The sequence below is a fragment of the Pezoporus flaviventris genome, unplaced genomic scaffold, assembly GCF_033815535.1.
Source record: "Pezoporus flaviventris isolate CSIRO_AGI_PZ_B2104156 unplaced genomic scaffold, CSIRO_AGI_Pfla_v1 ptg000047l, whole genome shotgun sequence".
NCBI classification, from domain to species: Eukaryota; Metazoa; Chordata; class Aves; order Psittaciformes; family Psittacidae; genus Pezoporus; species Pezoporus flaviventris.
Genome location: NW_026892595.1, coordinates 9,131,224 through 9,153,836, shown reverse-complemented (window position 1 = coordinate 9,153,836; position 22,613 = coordinate 9,131,224). Strand labels below are relative to the sequence as shown.

General features: G+C 41.0%; 1 protein-coding gene across 1 annotated transcript in view; it reads left to right on the top strand.

Annotated features, from left to right (window-relative positions):
* Positions 1–22,613, top strand: part of APBB1IP (amyloid beta precursor protein binding family B member 1 interacting protein) — a 46,699-nt gene that overhangs the window by 17,520 nt on the left and 6,566 nt on the right. The window contains exons 7-10 of the mRNA XM_061468221.1: positions 4,863–4,937; positions 6,265–6,408; positions 9,815–9,925; positions 21,968–22,066. Coding sequence (XP_061324205.1) covers positions 4,863–4,937; positions 6,265–6,408; positions 9,815–9,925; positions 21,968–22,066 — 429 coding nt within the window. The remainder of the gene's footprint in view (positions 1–4,862; positions 4,938–6,264; positions 6,409–9,814; positions 9,926–21,967; positions 22,067–22,613) is intronic.

The following is a 22,613-nucleotide window of genomic DNA, read 5'->3' as shown; positions in this document are numbered from 1 at the left end:
GCTCAGCTAATGCCAGTGGCTTTTTTGGAAGTTTGTCATTCTTGTCCTGCAGTACTGTAATATTTTTTTCTGCAGCTTTGTTTCTGAAAACTATTTCTTAAAGTATTTGGAATGCATTTTAGAAAAAGCACCTGCAAAATCCTCAACTGTCGTGTGTGTCCCCCCCCCCCCCCCCCCCGTTTACAAAGGCTGGTACACTCTTGCTATTTTATCACCGTGATACAATTTACCCTTCAGGGAACTCAGAGTAAAAGACCGTTCCATGAATGTCATCAGTGACTCATCTACAGAGATGGAGTGTCACAAGTCTATGACTAAAAAGTGAAACAAAAATACATGTTGGTACACGTGCAAATAAAGAAAACTTTTGTAACATAGGAAAGGTGATGCTTGGTTATCTGCTTGAGGGATGCTGTGCTTGACTCTTGAAAGGAAAGGTTGTCAGGTCTCAACACCTTTTTTCAAAAAGCTCAAAGAGTAAGTCTCAGCAAAAAAGGGACTCTAAAAAGACACTGGTCACGCTCTTAGAACCCAGTGTTTGATTTTTGCAGACAGGATAAATTCAAACAATGCAGGTGACACCACATTCATGTGTCTTTTAGTTTGGTTGTTGGTTGGTTTGGTTTTTATTATTTTGGGGCATCATTATTGAAATGAATTAAAATCTCTATAGTGAGTACTTTATGCTTCTGCTCCCTCATATCTAAGCGAAAAGAGCTATCTCTTCCAATGGAGAACCCACACACTGAACTGACATTTTACTTCTTCTGAAAAGCAAGAGCACTAAACAGCATGAGAAGAAGGTGGAGTAAGAATTTGTGATGTCTTTCGTAACAGGACAGCAGTAGTGAGTTTCATGCTTGAAAAGTTGTTTTAAAAACTGTGACCCAGAGAAGGAAGCATAGAAGAGTGGTGGGGAACCTGATTATTGAGTGTGTTGGTGTGTGCACAGAGAAATAGAAGTGAGAAAAGGGTAGTATTTTTCACTGTACTCCCGCTCTTTAGTAATCTTAATTTCTCTCTCTATTAGTGTATCTCAGTCTATGGTATAGTTTCAAGTTGAAGATGCTACTTCAGTAAGTGTTCTTCTTTTTCTGCTTTGAAACTAATGCAGAAAGCATTTACACATGTGACTTAATCAGCCTATTAAATGCTTTGCTGTTATCTGCATCCTAGTTTATGTATGTCTTCCATTTGTTCCATATTCCCCCCTCTTTGATGACGAAGACCATCATCCTCAAGGCATGAACAATCAGCTTTCTTTAAGTGATTTCTTAAAACATAAAATCAAGTAAGCAGAGTTGCAAATTAATTTTCAGGGGCTTCAAAAGAGCTTTGCCTTTAGCTTCATTTATTATTTACATTTGTGATCTTTAGAGTGGCTCTTGTGGACCTTGCAGATCTTCTGGAAAAACTGGTTCAATAGATTGAAAGCAAAAAAAAAAAATCTAAGCAGAAGGGGAAGCAGAGGGAGTATGCTGTCTTGAACACCTGGTTTTTGCTGTATACTGACAAGTAGCTGCTGCACTCCAGCTTCTATAGGGCTGTGTATGAAAAAAGGTATGAGAGAGGTGCTTTTTCATTTAGGGAATTCATTTTTTCAAATATAAAGGCATGGAACACTGATCAGAGAGTTTGGCAGTGCAGTAGTTAATGCTGCTGTTTCTACTATGATCCAAATTTGGTTTGCTTACATGCCACCAGAGATGTTCTTTCAAGCTGTTGAAAACACCTTCTGTCTTCCACTGTTTGAGGCTTATACAGAGGAGAGAGATACAGCCTGAATTTTATTACCTGCCTTTCCACACAAAATGGAATGGTTGTATCCCTGGATGGAAAGGTTGTATGCATAGGCTACTGGTGCTTTACAGTACAAAGCACAGAATTAACTTAAGATGGCTATAAAATCTTTACAGGATTTTCTTTTGTGCAATTTCCTGCTAATGTAATACTATAGATGGGTCATCACCTAGTGTTTCTGAAGGGTCTCATACCTGGCTAGCAGTACATGTCAAAACTGCCACTATGGCTCTGCATTCTGAGTCAAGAAGAATGGCGTAGGAGAGCAACTGGCTTTATGTCAGCTTCAGCTGGTCTGGGGCTCTGTAGGCACAGGGGAATAATTCAGCAAAAATACCAGCTCATTTCAGCATCAGATAACCCAAACATTGCAAACAAAGCAAACCCAGTGTCAAAGCGTGACAGCATACTTTGTTTTGTTTGTTAAAATAACCCTTTATGTTTGCTTTCTTACGTTATCAGCTCAAGACGATGAATCCATCCTGTTCAGTAAGCTCAGCTGTTTATCGAAAAACATTATCTTTTGAATGTAAAAAATAGTTAATTCTCAAATCTGTAGACATATGCAGAGAGCTGCCCCGTAGCCACATCTTGTCCCATTAATGACCTGACATCTCAAACCAAACGCGCATTTCCTAGTGGTGTCCTCAGACAGGAAAGAGCTTGCATTTTATCATGACCTTTGGCTACTGGACTTGGAATGACTTCTTGTGGACACATGTGGTTTGTCTCCCATAGGATGAATGCTTCCGATCAAAAATAGGAGACCACACAGTGATAAAACAAGTACAGTCTGCTCCCCAGGTTTTTAGCTGCTGACAACTAATAAGTACCAGGTACTTCCAGATTTCAGGGCAGAGACATAAAGGAGGTAATAAATAAAATGTGTGTTGACAGGTGAAAGATGACAGTGTATATCTGTGTAATGTTGGTTTAGGTGACAGAGCCCAGTTTCCCTAATGAAAAAGCTGCATTGTTAAAGATCCAGCATGGATATCATTACAAACTTTCTCTCTTTACCACTGATTGTGTCAGTACAGGGTGGTCTGTTTCTGCTAAGTAAATGCCAGATGCCTGAATGTGAATCAGTTCTAATCAGAGGAGCTTTGTTTTCTTATTATCAGTGCACTGAAGGCTGACTGATCCAGATGAATGCATCTGGTAGTAAAGCTAATGAGCCAAGCCTTGTTGAGAGAGTGATAAGGTGTACTTACCTTGATAAATAAATCTTCGCTGGGTATTTTAGGGGTTGTACTATGTCTATTTTATAATGATCTACAGAAGGCAGCTTACAACTTGCATGTTCCTCTACTTTCCAAATCCATCCCAAAGTCTGGAGGCCCAACCCAGCCTAGCAGTGCCCTTTGAGGCTTCTCTTCATACGCTCTTCAGTGAAAAAGAAATACCAACATCAAGCCAGCAGTGCTGTGATAGTGCCCTCTCTCAAGAAGAGCTGTTGCCCATGTACGGAGAACTTGGGTCAGAACAGTGACTTTTTTCCCCAGTGGGATGAGTGAAGCATTGTCACCTCACTCAGACCTATGGCTTTACTGCATTGGCAGGCATCGCTGTTTGGGTTGTACTGAGAATACACTTTTAAGCAGGTTTTTTTTTGAGCTAGTTTGAGGTTTTTTCCACTATGAATACTGTCTTCAGATACAGTCACGAAGCTGTGATCCTTAGTGCTTGCTTACCTTCAGCTATGGGCTAAAAATGTGCCCAGGCACTTCGGAGCCAGCAGTATTTCCTGGCATAACTGTGTGTTGTATTGAATGTTCAAGTTTCTTATGTTCATTCCATAAACGTGGTGTCAGCATAGGCCAAATTGCAGGTGGCTGTTTTTCTAATGTCCCTGTCTGACTTACTGTGAAATTTTAAGAAAGCTTTTAAAGAGCTGATTTTGAGATCACCCACACTTATTCCCCTTCCTCTCCTGGTGCCCCTCCAAAAGCTGGCTGCTTATGAGGCTTGCATTCTGGCAGACAGCTGTTCACTGTGCTGCTTGAGAAAGAAGATGTGGTTGTGTGGAATACGAGGGTTTCACTTCAGATGAACTTCATTGCTCTAAACATGTTATGCTGGCAGGGAAGATACGCTGCTTGTTTCTTTCTTTCTTATGCTATAGCAACAGCATGTTCCTTCATTTACACACTTCTCATTTTAATTTTGGTAATGTTTGCATTTGTGTTGCAGTTCAGTCATTATGGAGTTTTATGCATGTAAATATATTGCCATATTCTCGTAGTCTTGAGACTTGAAAAAATGGAGATAAAAAGTCAGAAAAACTCTTAGTCTTCTTCCTATGAAATTGCTGAAGAATTATGGAATTTGGAGTAGTTTTTAAGTAGATAGGTTTCAATATTTGTTGGGTTTTTACAATTTTGTCCATTTCCTAGACAATAGTGTGTGTTTGGTTTATGCCCTTTGTTCTGCAAACTTAGCTTTTTGACTAATTCCAGGGAAATCAATAAGACTGTCCCATGTATCAAGTATTTCTCAAGCTCCTCTTCTACGTGTACTTTCATTTAGAAAATGGTGAAGTACAAGAACTCGATGCATGGCATAGCTCCTTCATCTACCTACTTCCTTCATGCCCAGCTGCTGTACTCTCAGCAGGCAATCAGCTCCGCTATTTGACCATGGTTGGTGTTCAGCAAAGCCACTGCACATGTTCCAGCACACTAGCACGTTATGTTCTCTACTGTCTGTAGTAATATAGGAAGCGGTGAAAATTGGAATGATAAAATCAAACCCATTGATCCAGAAAAAAACAGCCAAAAGCATAAGCCAGTGTTTTCAAAAATTTGGAAGGCTGTATATCCATAGGCAGAAGTAATTCTGTATTACTTCTGAATTTTATTCAAAATAAAGAATTAAAACTCATGAGCAGGAAGCTGTGATTAAAGTTTTCTATAAGAAGAGTCCATAGGTATATGCCTCTTGCATCTGCTGGCTTGGGTACTCAGTACTGAAAGACTAACTATTGAATGGGTCTGTAGTGATCTAGTTACTTGTATTGCTCTCTTTATAATGAGCATCAATTTCTTTTGTGTCTTAATCAGAACTTCTACCTTGCAAGCAAAGGGAGGAATGAAAGCAAAGAAATGAATGATAAAAGCAAAGAGGCTTTACTGGAGGTAAGCTAACTTTCTGGGTTGATGATGCAAATGTCGCCAAAACTCTGCCACCGTCTGCGTCTGCTCTGCAACAACAGCATTTAGGTCGTTGTGGGAAAATGTGTAACATGACGATCTGTGCTGGTTGATGTCATTGTGTCTAAGGTTTAACATTGGATTTTCCTCTGCATCTGTTGCTCACCATTAAAATGCAGATTGTATCCCCCGTTAGAGAATATAAACGATGGAGATTTTGTTGTTATAGACCCAGTGCCATGAAAGGTTTTCACTTAGTATGTCTATGAAGTGTAGTGCCATGATAACAATTAAAGCAGTGTTATACAAATATGAGTGGAAGAAACAGCTGTGCCACACCCTTAGGCCAGCCATTGTGACTTTATATTATTAGTAAGGTTGATCAGTAGCAAACAGTTATCTTTTGGACTAGAAGCAGATGTACTTCTCACTACCTCAAATTACTGGCTGCACTACAACAGAAAAAGAACCTTTGCACTTTCCAGAAAGTCTGTTCAGCCTCTTGCCTTTCCTGCTGAAGGTTTACTTCAGTTGCATGTTATAAGAGTGAAAAATCCAGAGCCATATGAAAGATGAGGTTATCACAGTTCTCCTGGCAAGCATTTTGACTTGGTAGAAATTCACAAAGGAAATGCTGTTCTCAAGCAACTGAGGATTCCTATTTCGAAGTTAAATGCATCTCATGAAGGCACCAGATATCAACCAGCAAAAGTCCTGGTAAATTCTAAATGAAAACATAAAGTGATAAGCATGTTGGCATTAAAAATTACCCAACAGTAGGTCCTTCAAGCAAACAATGAAGTGTATTTGTTTAAACAGTGTTCTAAATGCTAGCATGTATTTAAAAGTGAAAGCAGAGATTGAGGGCGTTTTTTTCCTTTGCTGTTTTTAGAGCTCTAAACAGTCCCTGCAGATTCTCTCTGTAGAAGTATTTCTCTACAGAACCTGTAGATCCAGCAATAGAGAAAAACCAACAGCAGTAGTACCAACTTTTCTGTTTTATTGACTTCACTGAGCACATCTACATGTAGTTAAAACCTTTTGTAGGTTTTAGCTTGACCCTGTGGAGAATGGAGGTTCTGCGAGCCTCCTTTTCCAGTGCACCCACCTTGCTGGGCTGAGTTGCCGCATTAGCTTGGAAAAGTTTCCTTTGCCTGCCTAAGATGTTCATCTCCCTGAGAACTGAATTGCCCATGTTCAGGTGTTCACTGTCACAGTAAAGTCTCTGTTTTTCAAGGGACCATTTTTCTCCTATTAAGAGGGTTGTGCTTAAATCAAATCTGTTTTGTGTATTATTATTCTTGTTGCACAGGAAAGCTTCTGTGGGACATCTGTCGCTGTGCCAGAGCTTGAAGGGGCCCTTTATTTAAAAGAAGATGGAAAAAAGTCATGGAAGAGGCGTTATTTTCTTCTACGAGCTTCTGGAATTTATTATGTTCCCAAAGGAAAAACCAAGGTCAGGAAGCCAAATAATCTTTGTAGCAATAAAACAATTCACATAGGTGAAAGTGAAGAACTCCCAAGATGACATTTTAAGAGCAGTGTCTGGTGCATCTGAGAGGGTTGGGGTTTTTTTGGTTTAACTTTGACTACACCACTTGTGCAAATATTGGAATGTAGTCCCTGAATCCTGTCACGTTTCTCTCCCTTTGATTTCTATGGATAGATAAAAGCATTAGTGCAATGGCACTCCTCCGGAAGTCAGTAGGGAAAGAAAAACAGCACAGCACCCTTCAGGGAGTGTTATGCTGCCAAAATGCTTCACTGTTACATGGGTTTCCTGTGGAAGAATATATTAAAAGTTCTTAAGTAAACTAATTTCTTATCACAAAAAGGTGGAATTCTGCTTTGTTTGATACTGAATTTCTGTGCCAGCTAGCATAGCTAGCTAGCATGCAGAAATGCTACACATATTTTCCTACCATGGTCTTTACCTAGAGAATGTGTTATGCTTTTTAAGTCTGCCTTTTGTGCAAAAGTAAGTGAGACAGAAGTATCCACCTGACCAAATCAAATGCACTGACATTTAATATTGCAAAATGTTTCAAGAATCTGAATTGCTAGCACTGGAGAAGCAACAGGGTCCTGGACGTGTTGGCCATAGGGGCAGCTGGCTTCTCATTTCCACAGTGATGAGGTATAATGTTGGCTTCTGGGACTGGTGGGGTTTTTTGGGTTTGGTTTTGGGTTTTTGGGGGGTTATTTTTTTGTGTGTTTTGAAAGCCACTTCTGCTACTATTTACAGCTCTACTAATGCTTCATGTTTGGAAATTCTGGTGCTGCTAATGGAGCTTTGCTGTTATGATTCGTCCTGTGAAACTGTTGTGCCATTTCCTGACTAAACCACGAAGGAAGAAAAAAAAAAAGATAGCTTGTAAAGGAATGCCGTGATGCTGATCCAGTGACCTATGTTTATATCCCAATGAAAGGCAGACCTAGATTACCTTGCTGATTTCACAGCAATTCATTTGGACTTCACCTGACTGTGAGATATCAGCTTCCAGTCCTCAAATCATGTTGCACACACAGAGCATCCTACCAATTAGGAACTAGAATGCTATTTGGAAGACACTTAAGGTAGAAAGAATATAAGAACAGTCAAATGAAAAGTCCATCTTGGGCCTTTCCTTGTAGCCTCCCTCCAGTGATAACCAGTAGTACAGCGCCAAACAGGGCAAGCCTATACTGATAGTTACCCAGCCTTTGTCATCATCCAGTGATACCCATTTCAGTGACTTCCTGTCAGAGTGCTTTCTTTTTTCAGGTGATAGACTGCAAATACAGGCTCAGGATGGAGCCATGCACCAAGCCATGTCACCTCGTAACAGCTGTTTTAACACTTTATTGCCTGTTAGTTGTTATAGGCAGGGTAGCCTATACTACCTATAACTGAACCATTTTAAGGAACTGTGACTGCTTCAAACTCACTATTTTACCAACTCAGTCACTCACAGGAATTGAGAACTTTGAATCTAGTTCTTTTCGAGATAGTGTGGCTCTTGCTCCTGCTTCTGTAACAGCCTTCAGGAAAAGGATGTATGTGTCCATTCCTGAGGCGTTCTGGAGAAAGTCAAATCTCTTAGCTCAAATCTGTTTAATGGTGTTTGAAGTTAATTACTGGAATCTGTATTTGGAACAGCTGAGGTTCAGGTACACGTCTTCCGTGCAGACAGTAATCTCTAGTAGATGGGCAGGGTGCACTGAGGCTGCTAAACATCTTAAAGCACTGCAGCAGAATTCAGTAGAGCTCTTCAGTCAAAGCCCTTAAATTGTGAGAGTTCGTATCTGGGTGGTACGAAGAGTGCATGTGCACCTTGCATATGTGCAACCCATTCAGTTGTGGGTAGAGTGATCTTTCATTGAGGTACAAAAACAGTTGGCAGACAATAGTATCTTCAGCTGCTGCAGCTGTTTTGAAATTCATCATGTAATCGTCTTCTCAGTTGTAAAAAAGCAGAGAAGTCTGGGAAACCTTTGGCACTTCATGTTGGCTGTACAATACAATGCAAACGTGAAAATATAGGGACATGTTCAGATTATTGTACTCACATGCATTTGGTGGCTTTTGTTTGAGGCTTTTTCCTTTACAAACCAGGCTTAATTTCTTCAGTGTTCCTCTACTTATATCCCATTCAAAACCATGCTGTGAATGGACAGAGTCACAGAACAACAGATTCAGAATTGCAGATACAGTTTTAAGATTTGTTTCTGTTAGTTGTATTACTTTGTCATACTAACACTGCAGAAATACTAACAAGAAGTCTCTTTGTCCCTTGCATAAAAACTTGTTCCTTACTTAGAAGAAAATAACAACTGCATACGTATTGGTCTTAACTGCCATTACCTGATTCATAAAGGAAAGGAACAACTCATTTTACTGCAAGGTTTTGAGCATGTTCAGGAGCTTAAATCCTAGGTCCACACAGTTAATGACAAAATCCCTGACATCAGCTTCAGGGGAAACAGGAGAGAGAGAAGCTCTGTCTACCTACAGTATGGAACATCTCCTCCCCACCAATCTTACATGCAAACTCACTTTGTAAATAAATAACAACTCAAGAGTGCATTGTACTGAAAATATCAGCAAGAATGAGCACAGCCTGGAAGGACCATCATGCATGGAAATATAACCCTGTCTTAGCGGGAGAGAGGGTTTGGGGTTTGTTTTTGCCTTTCTTTCACAATTTCCTGATTTCTCATGTCAGCCAGCAGTGATCACGTGACAGAACCATTTTTGCTTTTCCACTCAAAGACTACAAAAATCGTGCTTTGTATACAGAATTCTGCGCTGAGAAGTGTGCCAGCAACAGAAACCTTGTTACTTCAGCAACATGTTGTGAACAAGCAAATATTATAAGCGGAAAAGGACCGATGCCAGAAAATTTGAGAAAATTCAAAGCAAAGCAGATGAAATGTGTTCTTATTTCCTGATGACAGTTTGTTTGTTACACATACCACAGACAAACAAGCTTCCAAAGCCATTTAGAACCCCAGACCTTCTTTCTCTACTCCGGGTGTGGTTGCAAGACCTATATCTAATTTACTAAAGGTATTTCTTACTATGGTGTTCTGTTTGGTCTTATTAACCGTAAGCCAAAACCTCCATACAAAGCAATAAAGCACAGCAAAACCAGAACAACAGCGAAATGCTGCGCTGTTATATATCGTTTTTAAGGTGTACTGACACTCTTCCAACTGTTAGTTTAGGAATGCACGCGCTTAAAATTCATCTTTCTTCAGTCAACTTCATGACAGTTAAAAAATTAAAAACTATTGGCATTCATGCACTTGAAAAAATGCTGCTAATGGGTTTCACATCAAAACGCAGTTCTTACAATGATGTGCTTGGTTTTCATTTGTAGACTTCACGGGACCTGGCATGCTTCATTCAATTTGAGAATATGAACGTTTATTATGGTTCTCAACACAAAGTGAAATATAAGGCACCTACAGATCACTGCTTTGTCTTAAAGGTAATGTACTAGAAAACTAAGTTCTGCAAATGTCACACCAGTTTCTTTTATATGAAAACATGTTTACGTTGGAAGCTTCAGGAACCCTGATGAGATAGAGCACCTTCTGCAAAATCATTTTCTATTTTCTTCCTTGCTTCATTGTTGATCAGCAACATACCTTTAGAACCTTAATTTTAAGGACTGTTAGTCCTATGATATTTGTCTACACTGTATCTGTACTGTTGTCTTTGAAACAAGCTTGAATATGCTTCCTGACTGTTCAGGTGGCTGGACGCACAGCAAGGCAGATGTAAGATGAGAGGACTGGCAGTCCCTGATGTTGAAATTATGAGCATTATGAACTATATACTAAAAAGTATGTCTACTTTTTATCTGCAGTGTAGTCATACCTGCTGAGTGGTTTGTTGAACTGAGGTGCAGAGTCTTGCAGGAAGAGACATCACAAATGGCGTATTTCGTTGTACAGCTGTTTGTGGCAGGAGAGCAAAAGACATTGTTCACCCACTCATGAAAATCACTTCTTGCTGTTGAAGTATCTCATTACTGCAGTAATAGCACCACAAATAGGCTGGGAATTCTGCATTCCTCTCAGGAAAGGAAGAAAAGCCATGCTTTTCACATAGTTCAAAGAGCAGAAATGAAGCTTTGAGGTTGCAGGAATTAGGCGTTGCTTGCTGTTTGTCATTAGTACAGATTTTAGAATACAAGTGGGATTACTGTGTACAAGATAGAAGATAATCTTATTGCTGCTTTTCTATTTAAAGGCCAGCAATGCAAACAAGATATTAGAAAACACCGTATCTTGCCATCTCAGAAAAAATGTAGGGGAAACATTTACACTGGAGGTCACATAATGTCACATTGCACACTTACAGCACTTCTTTTTTTCAGTTTCAAAACGTCTGCCATCCTGATTTACACATGGCAAAACAGAAGTGGTGTATAGACCCAGACTTATTTTCTGAAGCAGGTGTATTCAGCTAACACAGATGAACTATTTTAATACTACCGTTCTCCACAAAATGCTCTGCAAAAAAACACTTTGTCCTTTTTTGTGAAACAGGGGTGAGCCTTCTGAAGTGAACAGGTAAGCTTTATTTCAGGAAAAGGGAACCTGATTTAAAAAAATAGGTAGAAATGGATTTTCTAAGCAGATGACTGGCCAGGGAAATATCTGGCCAATTTAATAACAGTTACATTCTAGCAGATGAAAAAAAAACATGATTTTTGAAGTGTATGTAGCAATGTGTTTAATTGTTCATAATAATCAGGAGAACTTTCTGGACTTACTGCTATCTTTTGTGAAAAGAGGTATGCTATAATAAGAACTAACACCAAAAATGAAGTCACAGCTCAACTGAAATACGTGCTTTATTGGATGTGTGATGCTAGCACTGTACCCTCAACGTGAGATGAGAAAAACAAGATCAAAAGCTCGCTAGGGAAATCTTTATGTGTAATAGGCTTATAAATGTATAAAATCTACTTAGCAAAACTGTTTGCTCTGATGCTTCTTTATAAAATGTTTGTGGTATGCTAGAATAAACATCATATTGATAAGATCATTATACCTGACCAAAACTACTTAGTGATGAATAGGTTATTATTACAGTGATTGTTCTTCCTTTTAACTCGCACAAGTCAGCATTTGATAGATTCCTGACTAGCTCAGTTCAGACTTAGCTTCTCTCAACAGCTATCTCTTGCAGTGGCTGGAGTTGGTCAGGAAATATGGGCAAGTATTGATATCTTCAAATCTTCTGTTGTTTCAAAAGTGGAAGGCTCCCACTTAGGGTGGCTTTCTGAGAGTGATGCAGTAGAGAGTTTCATATTTACTATAATCTCTGTAATTAATTGAATTCTATATATACCTTTTTGAAGGCATAGGGCTGAGGTGAGTTCTGTCGTATCCTTCTCTTACCTTTGGAGGTTGGAGCTGAGGGTGTGATACATCTTGAGATCTGTGGACTGAGATAAAGAGCGAAGTAGATGTTTCTTTTGCTGATTGGATGCTTGGTGACACAAAAGCGTGTGGACAGGAACATAGAGCCATTTATTATACTTAGTTACATTTTGCAGCTGTCTGGTTTTATATGGACGTCTCCCAGAAGAAAATATCATTCTGGGAGATGCTTGTCCTGAGATGTCAAAGGAAAACAAACCATCATCATTGAGACATTTCTCATCCTGCCATATATATATTGAGAATGAAGTCCTCAAGATAAAATTGACAGGACTTTTGCAGGCAGGTGCTGTGAGCAAAAGGCAAAACGTTTAACAGATAAACATTTGTCTTTATTATACTGGTAACCTAGTAATTTGGAAGAAATTTGGATGCCCAGCTTATCCAAGCCAGATGGAAATCTGTCCACAGCGAAGGCTGCGGTGCTGTGTCTTCACAGCTCTTCCATTCCCCCATGTGTGCCTCGGAACAGTGAGCTCTGTGGAGGTTCTCTTCCATTTACTTGCTTGTGTTGGCTGCAGGAGAAGGTTATCTGTCTTTAAAGCAAATGGGGCAAAGTAATTGGAAGAGTAGCAGCCATAGCCCGTGCTAGCTGTTCACTGAGGATGGCAGTATATCAAAGGAGATTTTCACATCTTGGAGAACAGGTTATTCTACAGCCCTTAGTAGCTCCAGCAAGCTGTAACACCACTTGGGAAGGTTTTGAATAATAGCATACCACTAGGTTTTTTTAAAGAGTTGCTGCTTTCTGAGGACCCCTTTAGGAATTACTGTGTCAAAGCAGTGGGCAGTCATCAGGCGAGTTACTTGCTCTGCTGTGTTTCAAACTTAATGAAGGAAACTGCCCAGCTTGTATTTTATAGTGCGGGAGAAATGCAAGGCCTTAGCAGCTTCAGCAGTATCTTGCTTTTGTGCTTCATGGGAAATGCTGCTGGATTCGGAACCAGACGTAATTTCCTAGCTTTGAGCACTGAGTTGAAAAAATGCCATCTTTATTTCTGACTGGTTAAGCTAATTGGCATCCTTACTTCAAAAACAGGGAAATGTCCTTTGTGCAGTCAAATGGTAGCAAATGCTAAGATTCTGCTATTCAAATGGCCAGTGAGGTGGGCTGATTTGGCGTTCACTGCTCTGAACTATGTGGACTTTTGCCTCAAAGTCTTCAATGACATGTTTTTGAATGTTTTTTCAGCTTGATGCCTCTGAAGTAGATATGGGCTTTTTCTCCAGTTTCTTCTCTTAGGCTACAGTTAAATGAGGGGTTCACAGAGACTGTGAGACTTTGGTCCTAGTGTCTGTCCCAGCTGACTTGCATCCAAATCACCAGGAGCTGGCAGTCCCTCTGTCCTGTTTCATTTTTAATCTAGCCATTTATTTCCAACTTCAGTGGTCAAAGTTAGCTGATGCTGGCTTGGGTATGGTGTTCGTGTAGCAGTGAGATCATGCACTTCATGGGCAGGTTGCTTTGGTATTTAGCCAAAAGCCATGGTAGGTTTTGCAGCCTGTGATGTTGGAGCTGCACCTAGACTAGCTATTTCAAACTAGTTGAAACAGAAATGTGCTTGTCTGCAGATCCATCCTGTAAGATGTTTGTCTTAGAGCTGAGGAGCATGCTATGTTGCAGATGCTCCTTGCCTATCACTTCTTCTCATTACATCAGCACCCCATTGCATATACTGTAGCTCAGAACAAAAATGGGGTGATTTTTTTGCTTACTTGTTAACCACAAAGACACTGAGGAGATAATGGGGAAAAGGGTGGTGTGCTAGAAGCCATTCAAAAGCACATCATAGTGGCTACCAGCAAAACCAGCTCACTTTCCTGAGCTTACTCAGGAGTTTCCCTTTAGAATGATTCAGTAGACAGCTGCAATAACTGAACAAAGCAGTTACTTCCTCATATCAGGCCCTCTCAGGCAGCAGAAACCCCAGCTGGGACCAACTGAAAAGAGCACAGCTGGCTGGTTGGTGTCAGAGAGCAGGGTCACCTCTAGCTGTCCCTGTGCAGTAAATCAGAACTGATGTGCCTGTGTCCTGAGGATGAGTACAGCCTTGCACTGATGGAGCTTTGGGGCAACTATAAAGCTTGAAGAACTGTTTTGTTTCCCAGTATCTACTTGGTCCATGCCAACCTATAACCTTAAACTGAATTGTTCTGTACCACTGCTAAACAAGCCTTCCTCCCTCAAAGGAAGTCACACATTTAAGAAGCAAAAAAGCAACAAAAAGAATCCTCAACATACTAAAAATAGGGTGTCTGAATAAAAGAATTAGTTTTGGCACATCTGTCCCAGTAAATATGAAGATTCTTCCTGTTTTCTACTCAGCCTAAATGTTACGCTTACAAAAATTTAAAGATCCCACCTTTCACTTTGACATCAGATAAAGTGAGTCTTTTCTTAATAGAAACCTCCATATGCAGGCAAAAGGAAAGGAAAGGGCAGCCAAGTGTGAAAGAAGACCCTTGCTCAAACCTGCATCTGTTCGGGTCAGATTTGTCCCTCTGTTCCAGGCAGAGGAGGCAGGAGTGGGTATCAGCACAGCTCTTCCCCGCCATCCTGCGGAGAGTGCTGGCCATTCCTGGGAGAGAAACGGCAAGGGAACAAATACCTCCTTCACGGACGAAGTAATTCCACACACCACATACAGCAAGTGCACGGGTTGGAGTGGTCTGGTTCTTCACAGTCGCCTTTGCAAGTGCGAATTTGTATGTGTAGCTTCCCTGTCAGTCTCTTTCACCATCTACTATGTTACACGGGAAATGCGGTGGAAATGGATGAGACCTTTTGTGATTTACTTCATATTACAGAGCTGAAAGCCCTCAAACCCGGAGATTCCACTGTGAAGGGATCTGTTCGTCTTGCTAGTGACAGCATCTATTGCATCGAGCATGAATTGTGAACATAGTGTTTATTTTGTGCATCGAGTGTCTGTGTCTGTGTGTGTGTGTGCGCACATTAGTGCAGGAGCTGGTTTTTGTCACACCATGTTGGAAAATCTTTCAAAGCAGACAAATAGCAAGGTAATCTATATGCAAATTTACTGGTTTAGTCAGTCTGATGTGCCTGTGACAAAGAGTGGATTTAATTATAGTTTATTGGTGCTAGTTGTGCTTGAGTAATCTGGAGGTAATGGTGCATAATGCTGAATTAATCTAGGATGAAAAAAAATGGTTTCCTGGGGATAAACTGAGACAAAGGCAAATCATCGTCTATTTCCACAGCTGGGTACATTTTTCTCTGCAGTCTAAACAGCAGAGTTTTCCTGGTGTCATCTGGAAACTATGAATTAGAAAAAAAATAAAAATTCTAATGATCCAAAGGAAATTTTGGAAATAAATTTTCAAGAAGGATATCTTCTGTTTGCAACAGGGACGTCATTCCAGCAGGTAATTCAGAATCTAGTCACTGCACTCCTGATTCCCACCTCCCTCACACCCAGTACACTCTGTCCTGGACTGAGTCATGTACGTAATGCATTCAACACAATGACAGTTAAGCAGGTAGAAGGTGTTTGAGATAGAAAATGGTAGAAAAAAGGTGCAGAACAAATGGCTTGTGCAGGAAGTGAGGACAGAAACCAGGAGGTTTTCTATTTGAAAGGTTTGAAAATTGTATTAGCATGAATGCTTCAGTCAAATATTGCAGAGTAAAATACATTTCCAGATAAACTAAAAAAGCAAAAGCAGGAATACTCTTTATTACAGAACACTTTCAGACATACAAGATTACAGTCATAATGCATGCACACAGTTTTGCAAGATTAATGCATAAACAGTGGGGAGAATATGGACAGAGAATGTACAGTGAGAAATGGATTATAATAGCTTTGGAAAATACTTTCTGTGTAAAGCAGTCCTGTTTGGTTACACTGGCTGCTACATATGTTTGTAATAACCTAAACATTTTGCCTCAGTCATTAGAGAAATGTAAGCTAAAAGAATAATTTCCTTAGACTAGGGTAGTTGCTTTTTTATCTGTACAGTTCACACATGTCTTTAGAAGGTCAGTTAAGGCTGGTCATTTTATGCAAGGACTGCATAGCATCAGAATTTGACCAAGTTTACTAGGAGGTGGCAAATTTGAACCACTTGAGTATGGTTTTTAAAAGGATCTGAGTATTAATTCTACTTGCAGTCATGGGAGCCAGAGGAGTCTCAGCTTTTCTGAGAAGCTAACTCAACATAGACCAAGTTCATCACTAGAACGCATATAAGGTATCCAAGAACATTGACTATTTTGGCCTAAAGCCAAAGCTTTTGATCCAAGATTAGTCACTCTTTATGCTTCTGGCTGTTGTTTCTGCCTCAGAGACTGAGCAATGATCCATATATTTTGGGGCAAGGAATCCAATGAGATGCTGAGTAATGTCAGTTCAATTTTCATCTTTAGGATAGGAAGAAGGCAAAGCAAAAGAACGTTTCATTGGGATAATCTCTGATTTCATGCACACTTGGCCTGTAGTCGTTTGTTTTGGCACAAACCATAGAAACCACATTGTTCAGTTCTCATTTCTTCAGGTTTTCAATGTGTTCTTATCTTTTTCTTCCTTAGGCAGAGAGTTTATATCTGAAAATGTAATCTGTGCACAAATATTTTTTTGAAACCTACCCAAAAAAAAATGCTTTTTATATCCGCAAGTGTTTCTGCTTTCTTTATCTCTAGACAGTGATGCTCAGAGAGGAGACAGTGGGTTAGAGAACACTAGATCCTGTTCCAAACCTTTTCAGGGCTTTCCCAGGTGGAGCATAGCACATCCTTTTGCTGCCTGGTGTTTGAGGTGCTCAGGCCTTAATATGTAAGTGGAAAGAACCAACAGTTCCAAAACTCAGGCCCCATGATGCAACTAAGTCATCAGTACTGAGAGTTGTGACACTGACGGAGAAAAAAGTTTGCCGTAGTCAAATTATGTTGCATTTTAATACAGTGTATTATTTCAAAGCGCTGTTCCATTTTGTTTTCTGTGAGAAAAATTCTGGCTTCTGTTTCTGCTTGCATATTGCCACTTTTCATTCAAACTCTGACTTCTCTGTGGTTGCTTTTTAACCAGTTGTCTTTCAGAATTCATGTTGGTGCTGCATGTTTTGGAGGCAAAGGTGCTAAGCCTTTCCAGAGGAGATGTTTTCACTTTGCTGCCAGGTGATTTTAATGACCTTTTCAGGACATGGTATATGCACCATGTAACAAAATGATTTATCTGTCTCTATGTGTGAGATGTATAAGGTGTGGCATACTGAGGTCAGTGTTATTTTGCCTAAAACTACAGTATTTCTCACATCACTGTGATGCTTGATACTGTTATGATCTCTGTTAGTCCCACAGAGAGGTTATTAAAGGGGCTCTGAATTTAGACTGCAGCTCCTAGGTCTATGTACTGTACTGAGCAGCTATCCTGAAACACGGGAGCTGTGAAAGGAAGAACTCAGTTCACATGGATCTTCACACCAAGTCATTTCCAGGGGCTTTCAGCTGTCCTGATTCTTCTCTGCATTGATTATCCTGAGTCAGCATTTTTGTGTGCTATCTGATAGACTTTGCATGTGACCTGATGTTTTTAGTGGAAAGTTGAGCTTGTAAAGGTCAGTGTTGGCAGCCATTTGTACTGCCAAAGTATTTCACTATGGTACAGTTCTTCCCAAGTGAGGCTGGGGTGTGACAGTTCTTGGCAGAAACACTGTACTTCCCAGTTCAAAGTAGCATGCCTCGGGCATCAGAAAACACAGGAAGCCAAATGCCTCCTTCTGAGCCACTTGCTAATAATCTTCTACAGGTATAAACCTTCAGTGTTAAGCTTGCTGCTGCTGGTGTTTGGTCCCGTGGTCTGGCCTTGCACACAGGTGCAGTAGGCAGCCTCTTCACTGGCACCATGCAACATTGCTTCTTAGAGCTCATCCAAAGTCTAGGAAAGGTAATGGAGGTATTTCCAGTCAACCTCAGTGGGCTATGGGGCCAGTACAAAGGTGTGGTTTCTGTGTCATTGTTAAAGTTAGCACATAAAAACAGAGCCAGTGCTGCTGCTGCTGCTTCTTGGGAAGTGAAAGGCAGTGCGCTTCTTAGTTGTTACAAAGTGAAGATCTGGACTGCCTGCACAGCTTTGAGGTGTTGAACTTCACTTGTGAGAACGGGGTGTTCAGCAGCTAGCTAGTTTGGTCCCTAACTGGCAGAATATACTTGCGACTCTGCATTTAATCATGGTTACTGATTGGAGTAATTTAATCAAGGAACTGATTGGGGTAATTTGGAATAGGCCCCACTGGTGAATGCCAGTAGTTAAGATTGATTGCCCAGTGGAGACAATAGTTAGTAAAAGATAGGCTAGAAGGCAGGCAGTAAATAACTCCCATGTTGTTCGGCATGGGGTACTCTAGCCTTGTTCACTGGCAGTTCCCTTTCACTTCTCAGGGTGGTGAGAACCCCACAGTCTCGAAATATTAATAGGCAGTGAGGTGAGGAAGCTTGCTGATGATGGTGCATTATTCAGATCAGTGAGGAAAGGGCAGCCTGAAGAACTCTGGAAGGCCATTGTGTGGCTGCGGTTCAGTGCTCAGTGGTGTTCAGAGATGTAAATCAAGCATTAGGAATGATCAGGAAAGGCATGGATGATAAAACAGCAAACACTGCCATACCATGGCACAAGTCAGTGGTTTTCTTTCACCTGTGCTATTCTGGTCCTCTCATTTCAAGCTTGGAAAAGGATCAAAGAGGAGCAACAATGCTATGCGAAGGTAAGGAATGACTTTGACTTGAAGAATGACTGCAGAGGCTTGAAGCTTGTAGGCTGGAAAAGAGACAACTTGCCAGGAATATGATGCAGATCTAAGCTCAGGAGTGGCAACGGAGAGGTGTGGATAGGGGTCAGCCATACAGTGTCTCTTCCAAAACAGCAGTATCATACACAGCTAGCAGCAGTCAGGTTCAGAGGTGGCTCTTCTACAAGATGTTGTGGATGCCAGAACTCTCTTTGGGCTCAATAAAAAGCTGCAGTACCTGGAGGAGAAGTCCACTGAAGAACCTAAACACAGAAAAACCCCATGTGGCTCAGGAAACCCCCTGACCTGAAAATAGATGCAGACAGGGAAAGTAGAGCAAAGGAAGTATCATATAGGCTTGTCATTTCTCCTCCTTCAGTACCCATTTGTGGTGACTGTCGAAGTCCAGATTCTGGGTACAAGGACTTTTGGTCTGCCACAGTATGGGTGTTCTTGTGAAACTGGTATTTCTGTAGGGTGCCCCAGAGAAGAGGCCCATGGCAGCCCCTCCGAGATCCCCATCAGCAGATCCCCATGGCAGAGCTGTGTCTCTGTGCAGCACTGTCACCTAGCATGCTCTGTGTCCATGTCTACCTCTGCCTTGTTTATACAGTGTGCACTTTCTTCCAGATGTTTGTATGAATTATAACACCTTAATAATAATCTATTATTTGTATGTTAAATTATAGAAGGGGGTGTTTTCTGCCTTTTTTTTTTTCTTTCCTTGTAATAAAAAGCTGGTGGTGTAGTTTGAGGGGAGATATGTAGATCAGTTGGACTTCATGAAAAAGAATCCTTGCTTTTGCAAGGATTTTCTTAAAGCTTTGGGTGCCATCTGCTGGGTTCAGTAAGACCTTACACACTGGAGCAGAATTTGTTAGTGGCTGGTTGAAAAGTACTTGAGCTGAATTTTCCCAGGGTTGCCATGTCTTTGCTTGTAACTGCTGGTTGTTTTGGCTCTGATGGTGATAATGTAACCCAGGTATATGGGATCTACTCTGCCAGAGAAGTGTCTGCTTAAGTTCCCTTTTAAAGATACCATTCCAACTGAATTCCTTAATGGTTTTCACTGTGTTTGGTTGCATAATACTGAAACAGTGGAAGGAAATAAGGATTGTCAGGCATTGTACCCCAGCTACACGTTGCAGGAGTGGAGCCCACTCTGAGCAGCATTCTGGCTGCTGAAGGCAGAGACATATCTGTTTGATACGTGGCATAGGTGTGTAGCAGCAAGATACAGCCCTGTACACTGAACGGTGAAGGGGTAGTGTGTGAGTGTACCAGATCAGTGAGGCACAGCTCCATTCTCTGCAGTTAAGGCACCTGGTGACAATGAACCGGCATCTCTGGGCTTGCAATGTGTGATGTCCCTAGCTCTTACCTTGAGAGCATCCAAGAGCAAAGAGGTTCAGGTAGCTCTGGGCTGAAGCAAACTTTGCATGTTCATCATCCAGGGGAGATAGCCAGCTGTGTGTTTGCAGAAAAATGGCAGACAGTATGATCTGTGTGAGCAGCTGAGTTCAAACACATGGAGCTGTAACAGTTACACACAGCACTGTCGTGGGACATAGCTGTCACTGTGAGACCCCTGAAGAGTAATATGCCTTTGGTTTTTATTCTTCACAGTTATTTCACTCTTGCTCCATAATCTGACGATACAGGAATTTGGTAGCTATGCTGACTTGTGCAGTCCCATCCTCTCATCTGTGCCTTCCTACTTGTTGTCTCCCCAAGCCGCAGTACTCCTTATCCCCATGCTGTATGTGAGGCCATACTGTGTACTGCTGAGTTTAAAAAAAAAAAAGGAAACAAACCAAAACTACAGCACGATGAAAGGAGTTATGTTTAACTTGATCAATTCCTTTTATTTTGTATCACAGTGTGGCCTCACAGACAGTTGGGTCAGCACAAGAAAGGGAAGCCTGGTGCCTGCAGCACTGAGCGGGGAGAAGGGACACACGGCTGAGGAGTGAGACCTCTGTTCAGCACTGCTTTTGAGCCCCTGGGCCACCCAGCCTGGGCTTGGCCTCTATGCTGGGAATGCCCCAGCCACTGGTAGGCAGGTGCCTGCGAGGAAACATCTGGTTTCTACATCAGCCCTGGGCTGGTGGGCTGCTCACAGTACTGTGTGCTGCAGTGGGTCCTGCTGAGTTCCCTGTGTCCGGCACTGCTCTGCATAACAGTATGCATAAAAGCAGGGGCCTTGCTGTTAGGCAGAGGTACATTTTGAATTTTTTACTGCATGGGCTTAAAAGAGAATGGTTTAACAATAGTGAATCCTCAGAGCATATTTGGATGTTCTTTTGTGCATTCACAATACTTCACTAACTGTGCATCTGTTATTTATAAGAAGATGGATAAAAATGAACACATGAATGAGGGATAACGAAGCCTTTTCCTTTGGTTTCATTTTTAATTTGTGTATCAAGAGATGGCAGTATATTATTCCATCCAGGCTATAAAGACTTACAGCCTTCTCTGCTGTAGTAGGGGAACCAGATTCCTTCAGCCTCTTAGAGAGGATACTCGGTCTCAGACAAGTAGGCAGCCTGGAATCTTGGTCATCTTTTGAGTTGCAGCGGTTTGTCACCACATACCAGTACTGCATTGATCAGTAAAGGGAAGAGAATCTAAATTTTGTCCAAAAGAATAAAAAACGTTTAAAAATATAAAGGTTCCTGGTACAAGCAAATGAAAAAGAGTACTTCTGATGGTGTTGTGGTTTGAGTGATCCTCCATCTAGAACATACAGCCGTTTTACATAACTTGGCAAACAACAGCAAGAGTAAAACAGAATAAAAATGCATAGGAAGAAAGCTAGAACTTGGCCCAGAGAAAGGCAGTCAGAAGGAAAAATCTGTTTCAGCTACAAGTTCATGCTTAAACAAATTTAACATCCTCTTTGAAAACTAATTATGTCCAGTGTTCAGTCTGGATGCCTTACATATGACAAACCACAATGAGAAACAGACTTCTTCCAGTGTTTATACATTGAGCGTTAGACCTTGAACCATAGCATTTGTAGACATCATTGAACTCTAGATCACTCCTAGATTTCTGTAGCCCTTGAATTCATATCACAATGCATTAAAATTATTTTGGGCAAGTGCTGCCAGTGGCAACTCATGCATAGTTCATAACCAACATCTTTTTTTATTTTATTATGCTCTGGTTTTGCTGCCTTTCTTTTCCCCCCCTCGAGTCATCTTCATGTTAACATGATGCCTATAGGCAGTGTTCTCACAGAAGTCACTGTGTGGTGCCTTCATGCTTCTGTATAGTGATTTGATTTCTATGTTTGTCTTATTTTATGAATTAATATCTTTTAGCACCCCCAGATTCAAAAGGAATCACAATATATCAAGTACTTATGCTGTGATGATCAAGCAACCCTGCATCAGTGGGTAACAGGAATAAGAATTGCCAAGGTGAGATTAAAATTACATTTACTTAAATATGTTTTCTGTAAAATCATCTTGTCTTCCTCACGTTACTGACTGTCAGAACCTTAACTGGAAATGTTGTGACAAGAATGAACATCTATGCTAATTTTGTCCTAGGAAGAAAGAGTAGAAGGGCATGACCAGGATGGATTTGCTGAATGTTCCTGTGCCTTAGTTATCAGTGTGTGTTTCTCATTAACACGGGTGAATTCTGTAGCTGTAAAACTGATGTACTTGTAAAACTTACTCCACAGTTATCTGGCACAATAATAACGGGCTGCGGCTAAAGGTGTGCAAGCTCTGGTCAGTCCAGCTGAGACGTTTTTCAGACAGCTCTGTCCATGTTGTCTACCTCACCCTCTTCAAAAGGTCTTAACTCACAGCCCACTTTGTTTTGCACAGAACATTAAGGGAGATGGATTTATATGCAGCCCATTATACTGGCTGTGTCTGGCTGCACAGACCTACTCCTGTTAGACATATATTCTTTTCTGCCAGCTCTGCTGCAGGGCGGCATCCAACAAAGGTCTGG